The following is a 16,278-nucleotide window of genomic DNA, read 5'->3' on the forward strand; positions in this document are numbered from 1 at the left end:
GCATGGAGATATATTTTTTAGAAAAGCCAAACAAACACAGCAACTAACCAAGGTTCAGCCAGTCTAAAGGTCAAATGCTGAAACCTCTGTGTTGGTTTTGGGCAGACATCATGAAAAAAAAAATCCCCACAGTGATTCAGCATCTGGAGTTATTTAATTTCTTTTGTGCTTAATGGACTCAGTGGTATGTCAGAGTAAAAAAAGTAAAGAACAGGCATGTACGGATTAAGGGATTAGAGTCCCAAAACCTAGTGGAGGGTTTAAGGGTGAAAGGCATTTTTGATCTTACAAAAAAGTCAAGTACCACTGAAACTATTTAACAGCTTGTGGAAGAAGCAGGTGAGACAAGTGAAGTTCTTGTGTTGAAATTGGTATGACTGTTGTGTTTTTGATTTTGCTTTTTTGTAAGCAGCCTACAACACTGCAGGGAAGATGGGACTCCTTTCCACTGGAATAAAGAAAGTGACATGAGATTTCACTGTCCATGAAATTCATGAAAAAATAACTGCAGGCTCTCTTTTTTCTTCAAGTCCATATTACTACTATTATATGAACCTCTTGATAAAATCAGTGTAGGCCTATTTCTTTTCAAATCAATGTTTGTGTTTAGCTGTCCCTTACAGATTAACTAGCCTATATTATCTTGGAGCAGGTCTGTGTTGCATGTGCTGATGGGTCCCGCCCTTTAAATTGATCAGCCTATAACAATAGACGCTGGGTCTTAATTCTTACGCTCTCGACGCTACGACGACTATGAGGAAGCTTTTCGGTGCTTTGTCCGTCTAGAAAGTAGCATATCTCCCTGCAAATAGAACAGATCCAGATGGAAAATTCGGCCTTTCTGGAGGAAACGTTGCCCGAGGAGGAGAAGGAGTTTCAGAAGATGATAGCTGTGATCGGGGGTAAAGAGAGAATCTATTTGATCAGCGATGCCGGTCAAAGTAAAGACGTGGGAGGGGGTATCTCTGGACTTTTGCGGGAGTTTATACTTGACATGTTTCATTTTTCTCACACAAGCAGTGATAGCGACACTGTGAGGGAAAACCACATTTTCGGTAAGACAGACACAGTCAATTGTAGTGAAATACCTCTAGCAGTGAGCCCAAAGGACTTGGATTTGAGAGCATGTGCGGTGCGAGAGGACATGGAGAAGGAGAAACGCAGCTGCAGTGCTCAGACAACAGCAACGAGGGGGGCAAATATTTACAGCCTGAAGCGAGTGATTGACTCCCCTGTTATCATATTCATCTTCAGACAGACATTTCTCAGCAAAAAAACAAACCAAGTGTGCTTAAAAGAGATCCTAATTGACGTAAAGGCGCGTACGAAGCTTGCCAGAGTTGCCCGACCAGCTCTGATTGGATTATTGCGCACGGGACAGGAGAACGCCGAGACGCATCAGTGTGTGCAGCTCCTAGAACATCTCATCCGTTCAGTGTTCCACAGACATCCACCAGAGACAATATGGGTCGGCTGTTACATTCCGAAGACGGAGGCAAAAATTCTCAGCATCAAGAAAAACGCCTGCAAAATTATATACTCATCTCAAACACCAGGTATAATAACGTATACAATGTCCTTATTCTGCTTTGCACTCAATAATGCTGAGCAAAATCTATTTGCTTCCTGTTAGTAGTCTAGTAGCTGTAGCTATGATGCAAAATCTATAGAATGAGTTATGTTTACCAAATATCCATACTTTTTCTTTTTTTTTTTTTGGCTTAAGCACACGTCAGCAGGACAGTTGGATGTCAACATGAAGTTTGAACCCTGGTGTGCTTTACTAGAACACCATGCAGCTTTGAGGTTGCATAAATTTATTGACAGCCACTTTGACACTTTTTAAAAGCGCTCTAAGTAACAGGTCCATTATACAGGTATCACACAAACCTATGACTAATCTATAATTATTATTGATGGGAAAATAGTGATGCCTTAGGAAATGAAATGACTTCTCTATACATTTATGGTGCCATAGAATCACTCAAAGCACCTAAAAGAATAAGATCATTGTAAACCCACTAATGGGTCCATTATTTAGGCCAATCCATGACATTCACAAGACCATGCATTTCTGCACACAGTTTTTTTCCCATCCTGGCTGCAAAGGCCCAGGCACAAAAGGAGCATTCATGAAACAATCAGGCTCTTAGTTAAGCTGCCAAATTGTTAAATGTTTATCAATGCCTTTCAGATAATACCAGGGATAGTGGGAACCCACTTTTCTGGCCATTCCGGTGTTTGTTCTGGCCTCGGAGAAGAGGAGCCAGTGGCCAGGTCAGAAACACTTCAACCAGCAGGCAAAGAGGTAGCTGCATCATCCTAAAGCTCAGTTCAACTGAGCTGGATGTAGACATTTCCCTTATGTTTTCTTTTTCTTGTCTTAATCCATTTCTGTGCACCAGTTCTGCTCAGGGTTCTCCTGGGACTGTAACCAATCTTAGATTGCACTGTATGGCCAAAAGGTATGGGTGCAGGTTTCCAGTCTATTACAGGGCTAGAAGGGGGAAAAACATTTGCACACTGACTTTTCATGGGGTTTTCTTTGGGTCAGAATCCTAGAAGAGGTTGAAGAGAGCAACCACTGTTTAAGAATGATGGAAGTTTGTTGAAAAATATTTTGCATTTTGGTAAAACAGTGACTTACTTTTTTCAGAAATATAAGGGATATTTTGGTTTAATGTTTGTCCATCTTCAATTAGTAATGTACAATTATAAAAAGTCAATGTGATAACTCAGGACATCACTAAAGTTGAAGCAGTTAAGGTGTGTTGGAAGAAAATTGATGCAACAAAATAAATGGAAACATAGTATATCACTTCAAAATAAGTTATCTGATGTGATGAACAGTGGCACAGTATTTTAGTGTTAAACTGATCATTTAGCAATGCCTGACTCTCAATTCCCATGTAACCTTTTGTGTTTTTATTATTATTTTTTTCTCAGGTAATGCTGGAAATATGGAGGAAGGCATCCCTCTGAAAACCAACTCCCTTTCTGATAGACCTGATGGGAGCCTGCTGAAGGGGACAGCTGATGTTGTAACCATTGTTAGGGAGTAGTGAACTGTATGTAATTAAACTAGTAGTTTATCTACACTGTGAAGGAACTTGCTATTAGTTCAGCTATATTCCTATTTCCATAGTGATTCAAGCAGTTTTTAACGGTCGCTGAGGGGTGGGCAGCAAATGTGGAAGAGAGAAGGGGAGCCCTGTGACAAGGGTCAGCGGCTGTACTGCTGACATCACACACACACACACACACACACACACACACACACACACAGTGTGTCTAGCATACAATGCTCTGCACAGTAACCATTCAGCTATTGGGGTCTTCCTGTGATTCAAGTAGTTAAATTACTGTTTAACTACTGAAACTCCCAACAATTATGGGCCATAAAAGGAAAGGAATAATTTTTTTTTTATTTTACAAAACTGGAAGTGAGCAGTTCTCAGCCCTGGCAAGGACATTTTCAGTGCCAAACAAAACTACCTGTTGGATAAGAACTTTGAGAGACTGTTCATATCTTGGAGAAAAAAAAGATATTCTGCTCTGAAAACTTTAAAAAATGTGCTCAAGTCAGTCAAACAGTCTAAAAAGGTGCAAGGTAAATATTTCTTTCTTTACTGTTTTAGCTGTTATCAGATAATCCAAATTTGTTTATAACAAAAATATAACATCCTTGCAATTTTGTCTTTGAGAAAAGCCCTGATGGGCTTGTTTCATTTAGGACAGGTTTAGATCTCAGGTATTTAACTCAGTTGAGTGACATTTTTTTGCTGGCATGTGACCTTTTTGTATTATATTTTGTATAATGTGTGTTGTCAATTTGGTAATTTTGTTTTCTAAGTAGTTTGAACTATTTTTTCTAAATAGCTTTATTTAACCAAACTAGTTTTCTCCCTAGGGGAGCTTTGCTGTAGTTAATCTTTTTGTGAAGTAACTGGTGGTGCTTTCAGAGTAGCTTTTCCAGCACTAGTCATGACACATGACTTGTGTCTGCAGGTCTATGACTGTGCACAATCCACTGTGAAGAGAAAAGTTTGCCTCAAGGTGCTACAGAGCCTTACTACACATGAGTGTTTTTTCTATTGTTGGCCAGTATTCCCACTACCGAGCCAGTGCGATTCTGAAGATGTTGTTAAATGGTCAGATATGTTGCTGTCCTGCTGAGTTACACATTGTCTTTGATGTACAGTGTTAGTCACAAAGGGATTTATTGTGTATGTGTAGAAAGTTGATCAAGATGTATCAGAGTATTTAATACTGCAGTTATTAGACAAAGATTTCAAGATATATCCTTAGATAGGCTTAAATGTTGGTGTTTAATGGCTTGAGACTGCAGTATGGCAAAACTAAAAAATCTTAATTGAACACTGATTTAGGAATATATGTCACTAAAGCACAATATCACCTGACATAATAAGGGCCTTGAAGTGGGTCATGCATTACCTGTGCCTGATTGTGAAGCCCTATTGTAAGGGTCCATGTTCAAATCTAGTTTCAAGAGCCATGTTGTTTGTGTTACATATTGCATATTCCAGCATTATTAGGGTCAATTATCACACTGGGATCAGGTTTTATCCTGGCTTAGAAAAACAAGCCATTGCACAGAGGACAGGAGTATAATGAGAAAACACTAAGAGGGTGCTCAGCTCATCACTTTCATAGTGGGGGTTTTGTGCCTTAGGTGAGTGCTCTTGACAATAGCATAATCTGTAATATAAAATGAGCTGTCTGCTTTTCACATTATATGAAGTAATGTAGCTACGGTAGGCTTCAAACTGGTCTATCTGTTCATATAAATAAATGTATTTAAACTTGTGTGAACATGGAGTTTGTTGAAAATGGATGTTCTTTGTCTATGTGGAGACTAAAAATCTGATATTTGGAGGTTCAGAGGACAGGTGGTTTAAGCAAAATGCATCTTAAGTCAGTACTGTCCAGTTATATATTACGGTTACCAACATCACACTGGGTAAGTGGTACTGACATTTTCATTTTATACATCACTTGTGCCACTAAATCAGTATAGAACGAACTGGCCAGGCTATGCCTGGCCTAAATGTACTTTATTTTGTTTTTTTCCTTAAGTCTTTTTATTTAACAACAATGCAAATCAATACAAAATGTATTCAGTACAAATTGTTGCAACACATGTATTAAGAGGACAACAGGACAAAAGTAGGCATAATACAACAAAGTGAAAATGAATAGCAGAACCAAACACGTGAGAACAAAGAAAAGAAAAAGAACAATATATAAAATACAAAGAGGTAAAGCTATTCTGATATAAAATTAAAATGTTTAAGAAGGTCAATTTAAGAGAGCACATTTCAGGTCAGTCAGTGGTTTTGGTTCGACTTGTGTTAGGGTGGTTTAATTGTCTTTGTTTTTGTTTTTGTTTTTATTGAACAATTGTGTTTACAACAAATGTGGCAAACATTAGTATTCCATAACATTAATATAGAACTGGTGCAATAATAAAGAACAGAACAAGACAGGAAGGAGAGAAAAATAAATAAATACATAAATAAAATAAGGTTCAAAATAATAATAATAATAATAGATAATAATAAATAAAATTAAATTAAAAGTGAAAAGTCATGTTAAAAAAATTAGGGCTTTGGTATTAGCGTTTTTGGTTTTCATTAGACTTAGGGCTTTGACAAAAACAAGAAACTCATTGAGAAATATACAGAAACGAGGTACAATTTTCATATACTTAGCTTTATGTATATGAAATTTCCCAAAAATTATGTTATTGATCAGAAAGTCAGCGTTGACATTGTCCATCAGGAGCCCATAAATAATGTCTTTTTGGGTGAAGTCATTTGGGAGATGAATTGATTGGAACCAAACAAAAACCTCATGCCAAAAGTTCTTCACAAACGTACATTGGAAAAAAAGATGTTCTGCATTTTCATCTCCGTCACAAAATACACAGTTATTGGATTCAATACCAAATCGATGTCTCAACAAAGCACTGGATGGATATATACCATTCAAGGTTTTAAAATGAAGCTCTTTGGCTTTCGGAGTGATAGGGAAATGCAAATACTTTGTTTGTAACAAGCAAGCAGTTTCCTTTGAAAAGAATTGTAAGATAGAATTTCTGTATTGAGAAGAAGGGCACGAGATATTGTTTAGGATATTTCTTAATTTTTTGTTTGGGTATTTGAGCTGATTGAAAGCACAACCTCCAATTAAAAGCTGTGGGAGAGATGGGCTGATTGGAGTAGGGTTACCTAAATACCCTTTAATCAAACACAAGAAGGAGGTAGGGATTGCTTTGATAATAGCATGGAATGATTTACGATCTTCAATTCTCCCATATTCGACACAAAAGCTTTCATATGATAAGAAGGAGCCATTTGTGTCAATAAGATGAAATACCGACCAAACCCCTTTCTCCATCCAGTCACTATTGAACAACGATTTGTTCTTGATCTTAATATATCTATTATTCCAGACTGGGCTACTGTGGGGTGTGAAGTTATGATTATTTAGGCGTTTCTGGCCTAAATGTACTCGGACAAGAAATAAAAAGAACTGTCTCACCGCACGCCGCCTTTGGAAAAACTGACCATAAATCGTAAACGTGCAATTTTTATATTTTCATAATTCGATTTAATTGCCACGATCGATGTGAAACAGTGTTTTAAGTTGTATTATTAAGCTCGTGTAGACGAGGATATAAAGATCATATCTTTTCAATCGGGCACAATTGGGGTCAGCAGTTCCTAGGTCCTTTAGAAGAGGACCTGCGGCAAAAAAAAGCAAAGCAAAGCAAAGCAAAGCAGTGGCTGTGTTTCAGTCAGTCCACTTTTGTGTAATTTAAGAGAGCACATTTCATTTATCCCTTCTATTTCCTCCGAAAAGCTAGCACGGAATTCCACTATCGGGTCAGGTTGAGGAGTGAGTTAAGATCCAACAATGATAACATCTGCCGGTAAGTCATAGGAAGTGTTTTTATTTTGCTAGCCCTACTTCAGCTAGCTGCCATTGATTTAGCTGAGTCACATAGCGTTAGCAAATACAGCAGTTGTCACCATGCTGTTAACCGGTGATAGTAAATTAAAACAGCTGAAATCATTTTAGAAAAGGAAGAACGTTTTGGAGAATGTTTCTGTTGTAACTAACCTGGGCTCCATATTTAATGCATTGTTATTAAAATATAGGGATTCATAAATAATGTTAGTAATGTTGATGCTAACAGTTATTTGTTCTTAGCTAACAGTCATTTTTCATGTTTCATAGACCATTCGACAAATTTTAAACATTATTTGTTAATAATAAATAAAATAATTGCTTGTTGCATGCATATATTTTGCCTTTCTTCAGCTAAAACAAAAGAGTTTATTGGGCATTTTCTTTTCAGAATGAGGCGCACTGTGAAAATAATTTAGTATTGAGTAACGTTAGTTTTCTTCATTTATGATTGATTATAGAAACTGATTTAAATTCACCCTAGAATTGTTACACAGTGCATCTTATTAGAATCCTGCAGGTGTGATAACTCGCATAGATCAGTCTTCAAGTAATCAGTGATATTGGTAAGATTTTTGTGAAACTGACTGGAACTATGGACCTACAATTATATAACAAAGTTGAAAAATTGATCATGTAAAACAAAGTATAATAAAATAAGTTTTATTTAAATCATGTCACTAATATGTGTGGTTTTCATTGGGTAAAGGTTGTGTTATAAGAATGTGTATTAAGAATCTTAAACTGTAGCAAAGGCAGTCTTTACAGTCTTTCTCTGTTGCTTTCATGTTGATTAAATTGCCATAATTATACACAAGAAGGGGCTACAACCAAGTGTAATACTTCATAATACTAGACTGATATGACTAATGATGAAATGATTATGGACAAATATTGTATTTCAACCTGCAAGAGGTAAAGCACTAGACACTTGTACGCTAAGTGATCCTTTTTTTAAGTGCCAGGACTGTTTTAAAATGTAATATATGGCTATGATACGTTATTTTATGAATATTAAAAACTTTTTATATTTAAAATGTATGATTTGATGAAAGAAATGATGTGAACTCTGTGAATCAAGCAGCTGCTATGTCAGGTTTATTTTTCATCCTTTCTTTGTCTTTCTATTTTTTCTTTTTAAGCTGGAATTATTTCACTCCTTGATGAGGAGGAGCCACAGCTCAAGGTAAGAAGTAGTAGCAGAGTGGTGGAGCAGGTGCCTGAAGATTGCAAACTCTTATAAAGGAAAGATGTAATGCCTTGTCAAATGCTGTTCAGAAGTATACATACTACATGCATTTCAAAAGTATACATAATGCATACAAGTGTGGTTTTAATTACTAGTAAAAGCACATGTTGACTCCCTGTGAAATGTTTGATAAGCAGGAAGAAGCAGTCCTTAGAGCTTTGAAATGTGGCATGGTGTTCTCTTACAGATATGGAGACCTAGAAATGATCAGGGCTAGTAAAGACTAGTTGTACTAATATGATTTTTAGTGTTTGATGGGTCATGAAACCAAGAGGCAATCACCTCTGTATGCCTCTCACTGTGTGTCAGGAATGCACTGCAAGCTTCAGCATTTCTAATTACTCTTGTAGTCAGATTTGATAAGTGCTACCGTTCTACATTTATATAAAATATCAATAATGATGACTGAAGTTGCAGTTTCATACTGACTGCATTTTCACATTGAATTTCTTCATGGGTACAGACAGAAGATTCTGAGTAAACTGAGCTGTATAATTTTTTTATTTTTATTTTTTTATTTAAGTTTCTTCCAAGCATGGAAGAAAATGATATTGCGAAAAACAAAATTGATTCGACATTTCAACCAATATGCATAAGACATCACAACATTCCAATAGTACATACTTGAAAGGGAGTAGGAAGAAGTATACACTTATCTAGTCCTACCCCATTTCTTAGACCGTGGTACCATTAGCCCAACACCGGACACTCAGACCCACAGCAGTGCCAGTCCCCAACAACCACCATATATCCATCATATCACCACCCTATCCATTGTACATACCAAACAAACCAATTTCCTCATCGACCAGCCTCTTAAATTAAACATAGACCAGCCACGCCATGCACCCAACGTCCGGCGTCAAGCCAACTACCCCACGGTCTATCTCCTCCAAGCTTAATAATGGCACAATTTCAGATGTGAATGCAACATCTTTGTTTCAATTACAGGAGTTTGCTCTGCACAAGCTAGACTCCATAGTGAATGACTTCTGGGCTGAGATCTCAGGATCAGTGGATAAAATGTAAGTATTATTGATGAACTAGGAAACTGCAGCTGACTTAGGAATATTACTTTAGGCAGCATTAACTCAAGCTGGTTTAATTTAGTTTTCTTAAGCAGATATCTGAATCATTCCTAGAGTCAGTTTACCACTCTATGGCACAAACAGAGTGGTTTTTCCACAGTTTTTCCTCTCTGGTCAGAGGGAAAAAATTCATGTAGATTTGATAATATACATTGAGTTGTAATACAAAATATTTATTGCTATTGCATATATTTTTCAGCTTTATGTAACTCTATATTGTCTACTCACAGTGAGGTCTTGTATGAGGATGAGACATTTCGGAGCAGAGAATTTGCTGCCCTAGTGGCCTCTAAAGTTTTCTACCACCTCGGAGCCTTTGAGGAATCTCTGAACTATGCTCTTGGCGCTGGAGATCTCTTCAATGTCACAGATGACTCAGAATATGTGGAGACCATCATTGGTGAGTGGTCAAACAAAAACACTTGACCCCATTTACCTAACATACCTGCTGCTTTAGTGATACTTCTGTTGTTTGAATACTACTGGGACGCCATACCAGTGTAAAGCGAATAACTTAAATGGGAGCAATTAATTTCTTAACCTTAGCTCGCAAACTTACCAGGCCTTCTGGTGTAGAAAGCCAGTGAATGACATATGGAATAAGATACTGAATTGAAGTGGAGTGAAATGGAGACTCTTATTTGTTTGTTTGTTGTTTTTTGTCTGTTAGCCAAATGCATTGACCACTACACCAAGCTGCGGGTGGAAAATGCAGAACTTCCAGAGGATGAGGAACAGAAAAGCATTGACCCCCGTCTGGAGGGCATTGTCAACAAGATGTTCCTGCGTTGCCTTGATGATCACAAGTACAAGCAGGCCATTGGCATCGCCCTAGAGACCAGGCGCCTTGACATGTTTGAGAGGACCATCTTAGAATCGGTCAGCAGCTATTGTCACTCACAGCTGACTTGATGTTAGTTTAGAATATCTACTGCTGGCTTTAAAACAGAACAGAATACCTCTAAGTTTTGTACACTCATGCTTTGCAAGATAATGCTTAGGCCTAGAATTGGTCTTGGTGACTGATTAATTTAGGTGTACTTTACCGGCACAATCATTGTTCTATATAAGATCCAGATTTGATTACTGCTGTTGACTATTGAGTTATTCCTTCTATGTCATAAAACGTATTGATCACTGTTACTTTGTATCCTCTTGTGCAGAATGATTTGAGTGGCCTCCTCGCCTACAGCCTGAAGGTCTGCATGTCTCTGATGCAGAACAAGAAATTCCGTAATGAGGTGTTGCGTGTGCTGGTGAAGCTGTATATGAACTTGGAAAAGCCAGATTTCATCAATGTTTGCCAGGTAAACATCAGATACTCAAAAACACTTGTTGTACACAGTTGTTGTAATTATCACTCTTCTGATGTTGCTTTTTCAACTGGTTTCAGTTGGTTGGTTGGTAATATTAACACACTTTTACACCTTGTTACTATAGCCTAATTTGTATCATCAGCTTTATAGTCAACATATAAAATATGACACCCATTTGTTAACTAAAGCTATATTAGCCATGATAACAGCTGTTCGTGTATTTCATCCAATATGCATAACAGTTATAAATTCTGCTATGTAGTGGTTTTATGTCAGAATCCTACAAGCCTCCCCAAATAAGTTTTTTTTCTTCTCACCTCTCTAGTGCTTGATATTCCTGGATGACCCACAGGCTGTGAGCGACATCTTGGAGAAACTAGTGAAGGAGGACAACCTTCTGATGGCCTATCAGATCTGCTTTGATCTGTATGAGAGCGCCAGTCAGCAGTTCCTCTCCTCTGTCATTCAGAACCTACGAACTGTTGGAACACCTATTCCCGCAGTCCCTGGCTCTACAAATACAGGAACTGTGCCCACATCTGACAAAGACAGGTAGGGAAGAGAATAAGGGCATGCTCATGCCTAGGCTGCAGCACTTTGTCTTGGTCCATGTTCATGTGAGCTCTTGCACTGCCAGTGGTTTTAATTTAAGATTTATAAAATGTCTGTGTAGACTTTCTATTAGTCCCACAATTGGTAACAACTAATGAAGCAGGAGAGGAGACCTAGCGTGCTGACAAAAACATTGCAGGGGTTTATTTAAGGCATTGTCTTAGTTACCTGTGATGAAGTGATTCAACACTAATTCAACACTGTTTTTTCCATGTTACAGTGATGCAATGGAGACAGATGACAAGGCTGGCAGCTCCCCTGCTGGAAAGCCAGCAGAAACTGTAAGATATTTAGATTGTTCTGTACTGCAGCTGTTTTGAAAAACCGAATGCTCAGTCAGTTTTCTGTGCCTAAATAGAACAACTTGGATTTGGTTGACAGATCATCATAGTGCTTTTCTGTGTTTTTGCAGAAAGAAGAGCCCAAAGACCAGAACGCCAAAATGATCAAAATCCTTAGCGGGGAAATGGCCATTGAGCTGCACCTACAATTTCTAATACGAAATAACAACACAGATCTAATGATTCTGAAAAACACAAAGGTAATGTAGGCTGGCAACAAGATGGAAAGCTGAGAGAAAAAAAATGTTGTTTACACATTCAGATGAACTGCAGATTGTGTCACTGAATTTGCTGTGACGGCTTATTCCTTTTTTTTCCCCCCCCCTCTGCCACTCCAGGATGCAGTCCGAAATTCAGTGTGTCACACGGCCACAGTAATAGCTAACTCTTTCATGCATACAGGAACCACAAGTGACCAGTTCCTCAGGTAATTGTGCTTTCAGACCAGAAATGCACATTTCATAGATTGCATGGAAAGACTGAGATATATATATATAATAGAGAAAACTTAGAATGGCTTGCAAGAGCCACCAACTGGGCAAAGTTCACGGCCACAGCAAGTCTGGGAGTCATCCACAAGGTGAATTTATGTCACTGTGATTATGATATAATGCAAATGAGAAAAAAAAACAGTGAATTTTATTACAAATCGTCTGTTTAGTTTTTAACATAGCATGCTGTGTTTTCCAGGGACATGAGAAAGAGGCTCTCCAGTTAATGGCCACCTACTTGCCCAAAGACACCTCCCCTGGCTCAGCTTACCAGGAGGGAGGAGGCCTGTATGCTCTGGGGCTTATTCATGCCAACCATGGTGGGGACATCATTGACTACCTGCTTAGTCAGCTTAAGAATGCCAATAATGATGTAAGCTTTTTGACATTTACTTTTGAGTACAGGTTTACTGTCAAATGCACACTTGACCCTAACTCACAAAATGATTGCTAAAAGAACAGAATTATGTGTTTTGAGCTAAGTTTAGTTTAAGTCACTGTCAGTTGGTACATTTTTTTTTTTAGCATTCCATCTGTCATATGTTTTTTTTTTTTTTGTTTTGCAGATTGTCCGTCATGGTGGTGCCCTGGGTCTTGGTTTAGCTGCACTGGGCACAGCCAGACAGGATGTTTATGACCTCCTCAAGTCGAATCTTTACCAGGATGATGCTGTCACTGGTGTGTAGGCTAGTTTTTGATCCTCACTGCTTACTAAAATAAGATTTTAACTAAAAATACAAAAAATATATCTGTGTTTTATGTCCTGCTTGTCTAGGTCTAAATGATAAAATGTATTACAGTTTATATTGTGCTTTTGAAATATTGACATGTGGCCAAGCAATCTTTACTATGTGCTTCAGCTACTGATACATGTACCATGTCTTGTTCAATCTAGTTAAATTAGCTATTTTCGGACCATCTCATGTAACCTCACAGGTGAAGCTGCAGGCTTGGCTCTGGGCCTGGTCATGCTGGGCTCCAAGTCAGCCCAGGCCATTGAAGACATGGTAGGCTATGCTCAGGAGACACAGCATGAGAAGATCTTGCGTGGCCTGGCAGTGGGAATAGCCCTTGTCATGTATGGACGCATGGAGGAGGCTGATACCCTCATTGAAAGTCTCTGCAGAGACAAGGTAAAGCTAAAATGCACTCAGAGAAAATCATGTACATAATGAGGTTCATTATTCTCAAGGAACAATGATTAATGGCACTGGTGCAACTTTTTCTCATAGTAATGCAATGTATATGGAATTACACAAGCTTGATTAATTCAACCAATGTTGGAAGTCAGTTTGGTATTAATTTCAGTGCATCTAATAAGGTCATTGCACTCCAGTGTGCACTTCCCATGTACTCATACAACCCCAGGCTGTTTGTCACATGTGGGTCTTCTTTTCTGTACTGTGTGTCAGGGACCCTTGTGTAAAAACTAGATGTGTGCTTGATTTATGTTGATCTTTGTTTCACATCCAGACAAAAATTCTCAAAGTTCTGCTTCTTTTCACTGTCTGTGATAGGACCCCATTCTGCGACGCTCTGGCATGTACACTGTGGGAATGGCCTACTGTGGATCTGGGAACAACAAGGCCATCCGACGCCTGCTACATGTCGCTGTAAGTGTTTCCTCTTTGGCCTTCTTGACAAGACATGTTTATCATGCTGCCAAGTGAAGCGAATGCCAAGCAGCTGCAGAAGCTGGCATCATAATTCATACTGCTCAGTTTAATACTGTGATTTATTTCTGTTTAAAAATTGATAGCATTTTTGTTGGGAGTGAAATATTTGGTTGTCCATAAAGGATTATACACAAATTTAACAGAGGGGTGTAGGCACTGCTCCTAGTTGTTTGTGAGTCTGTGATTGTAGATCTGAATTCATTAACCCTTGGCAGCTTTTTATTAATGTTAGAATCACCAGAACTTACTTTTGTGGCTAACAATGTAAAATTTTATTCAACTATGAAAATATTTATGTGCAGCATAACTAGTTTATACATCATGGGGTCACCATTTTAGATTAATATATATAACATTTAATGTGCATTTCATAAATACATGTACAAACATAAGTGTGAGAGATGGAAACAGTTCACGGTGTTGTCCTGTAGGTGGCACCTTATACAACCTAAAACTGTTCAATGGTGTGATAATGGAGCATGTGCCTCCTATTGTTAGCCATAAGGATTTGATGAGCCTCAGTGTTATTTCTTATTATTTGACTGCTTTGTTTATCTTAATTGAGGTGAGTGACGTGAATGATGATGTCAGAAGGGCTGCCGTTGAGTCCATTGGCTTTATCTTATTCAGGTAAGATCCAGACTGACTTGTTGAAAATATGAACACTGTTCATTGTTTTTTACATGCAGCAGAGGCCTTTCTCTTTGGAGCCTCAAGGTCTTCCAATTATTTATCTGTCCCTATAGTAACAGACACTGCTTCATATTAACACAAAATTAAATGTTAACGCATAGCCTGATTTCATTTTGTGGAGCAGATAAACAGTTTAGAAAGAAATATCATTTTGGTACAGTCGGGGTCTGAAATTAACAGGCGCCAAATGCAGGTAGATTTTCCATTTGACAAGGAGTTCTCAGAAGACTACCCACCACACTGGTGGGTAAATGTTTGTAGGAAAATGATCCTATAATAAATCATTATCCTGAAGAGTCTTTACTTGTCTGTGTCAGAGTTTGAGAGACACACACAACTGTGTTTTGCAAAGATTTGCCCCTACTCTGCATAAAAAATACTATTTAGGTCACAGTTGTAGGCATAAAGTGCAAGTGATATGCAAGCTGAAAAATAAACAGTGTACTGAGCTTAACTGAATAAAATAGGAGCCTGTTTACACGTGTCTCTCACAAACATGGCTGAAACACTTTTGGTGTAGACACAGTATAACACTTACTGTCCAAGTCTGTCTTTAGAACTAATCATCTGACTGTAACCAAAGCCATTAATAGGCAGAGAGCGGCGGGTCCCCAGAAAACACGCGTGCGTGTGCAGGCGCCACACTCTGACACAGTCAGGAGACCAGACTTCATGGACCATGCAAAGATATGAGTGATTGCAGTTTGAGTGATGCGTCTCAAGACTCAGGAGGAGCTTTACAGTGGTTCAAGTATCAAGTATAGGTTTACAAAGCTTCACATTCTTTAATAGCAAATACATATGTTAAGTAGCATTTTGAGGTCAAGACTTAAGTTGTAACATTTATTTTTTTAAATTAATTTATTAACTGATGATCAATATTAAGATTTTGCTCTGGCCTCAACATTCTTAGTCAGCATAATGCCTTATTAGCTCAATGAAATATTTAAAAAAGTGCACCAGACAAAAAGGTGATTTATTATTTTGGTTGGTAAAAAAAAAAATGCTTAGTTGCTGGATTTTCTACTAGCCCCCTTGGCTGGCGAGCCAAAAAGTAAATTTCGGACCCTGGGTACAGTACTGAAACTTGGTTACTGTACTGATACTGGTATTGAAAATTTTCAAACTATCCAGCCCCAATGAAAACTATTACTAGATATTTACTTCTAAAATGGACACAATTGACTATAGAGTGTAATCCCCCAGGCTGTTTAAAGCAAATATGTGGCTGAAGTATTTTTACTGTTTCCTGATTTTTTTTTTTTCACAAAACATAACTTTTAAACTCATTTCCTTCATTGATGAGAACCATTGCACATGTAAAGCAAATGATAATGAATCTACCTATGTAAAATGCAGACCCTGCTGTTTTATTTAAAAAATTAAGCTTTAGTTTTGTTTTTCTTGCTTCATACACATTAGATCAAAATTTTGTACTTTTGACGAGATGGACTTGGACATGAACACCTTCTGTTTGGTGTGACAGGAGAAGTCAGATGCACAGCTATCTCGAATTTGCTGTAATTTCCCTGCCTGTATAGTGTATTACTCTAATCAGACAAGCTGGAGGTTCTTGTCATTGTTTCACACATATTTTCTTCCCTAGCTATTTATAGCAATTTAGCCATCAGACACCAGTGTTAAACAGGGAGGCCATCCAGTGCACAAATATCTGGGTGTACATTTTTAAGTCCAAAAAAGGCTATGTGATATTCTGTGTGATCAATTGGCTGCTAGATAAATGTTGTGTAAATCTTCCTTTTGTTTAGAAAGGCTTCTGAACCAGAACAGTTCAGCTGGCCTCCTCCTCCTCCTCTAA

General features: G+C 38.0%; 2 protein-coding genes across 3 annotated transcripts in view; both read left to right on the forward strand.

Moving 5' to 3' along the window:
• The first annotated feature begins 700 nt into the window (after positions 1-700).
• Positions 701-4,583, forward strand: LOC109958156 (uncharacterized). Of its 2 annotated transcripts, none has more exons than XM_020596577.1 (3): positions 701-1,556; positions 2,195-2,308; positions 2,947-4,583. In XM_020596577.1, exons 1-3 carry the CDS (start codon positions 824-826, stop codon positions 3,060-3,062), a joined length of 963 nt encoding a protein of 320 aa, XP_020452233.1. In that variant the 5' UTR covers positions 701-823; the 3' UTR covers positions 3,063-4,583. The 2 variants fall into 2 exon arrangements, with proteins under 2 accessions (XP_020452233.1, XP_020452234.1); XM_020596578.1 differs by having other exon boundaries at positions 2,195-2,277.
• A 2,148-nt stretch (positions 4,584-6,731) lies between these two features.
• The window catches only part of psmd1 (proteasome 26S subunit, non-ATPase 1), a 42,283-nt gene continuing 32,736 nt past the window's right edge, over positions 6,732-16,278 (forward strand). Inside the window, exons 1-16 of the mRNA XM_020596781.1 lie at positions 6,732-6,955; positions 8,136-8,179; positions 9,194-9,267; positions 9,561-9,730; positions 10,001-10,209; positions 10,494-10,637; positions 10,972-11,198; positions 11,479-11,539; positions 11,671-11,799; positions 11,938-12,026; positions 12,101-12,179; positions 12,290-12,463; positions 12,657-12,768; positions 13,027-13,223; positions 13,608-13,703; positions 14,332-14,396. Of these exons, the coding sequence (XP_020452437.1) occupies positions 6,940-6,955; positions 8,136-8,179; positions 9,194-9,267; positions 9,561-9,730; positions 10,001-10,209; positions 10,494-10,637; positions 10,972-11,198; positions 11,479-11,539; positions 11,671-11,799; positions 11,938-12,026; positions 12,101-12,179; positions 12,290-12,463; positions 12,657-12,768; positions 13,027-13,223; positions 13,608-13,703; positions 14,332-14,396 (1,886 nt within the window). The 5' untranslated portion in view covers positions 6,732-6,939. The remainder of the gene's footprint in view (positions 6,956-8,135; positions 8,180-9,193; positions 9,268-9,560; positions 9,731-10,000; positions 10,210-10,493; positions 10,638-10,971; positions 11,199-11,478; positions 11,540-11,670; positions 11,800-11,937; positions 12,027-12,100; positions 12,180-12,289; positions 12,464-12,656; positions 12,769-13,026; positions 13,224-13,607; positions 13,704-14,331; positions 14,397-16,278) is intronic.

The sequence above is a fragment of the Monopterus albus genome, unplaced genomic scaffold, assembly GCF_001952655.1.
Source record: "Monopterus albus unplaced genomic scaffold, M_albus_1.0 scaffold31.1, whole genome shotgun sequence".
NCBI lineage: Eukaryota > Metazoa > Chordata > Actinopteri > Synbranchiformes > Synbranchidae > Monopterus > Monopterus albus.

Coding starts and splice junctions, on each gene's coding strand:
- LOC109958156 (XM_020596577.1), top strand. CDS start 824: ATGGAAAATTCGGCCTTTCTGGAGGAAACGTTGCCCGAGGAGGAGAAG. Junction 1,557..2,194: donor ATACTCATCTCAAACACCAG/GTATAATAACGT, acceptor AATGCCTTTCAG/ATAATACCAGGGATAGTGGG. Junction 2,309..2,946: donor TTCAACCAGCAGGCAAAGAG/GTAGCTGCATCA, acceptor TTTTTTTCTCAG/GTAATGCTGGAAATATGGAG.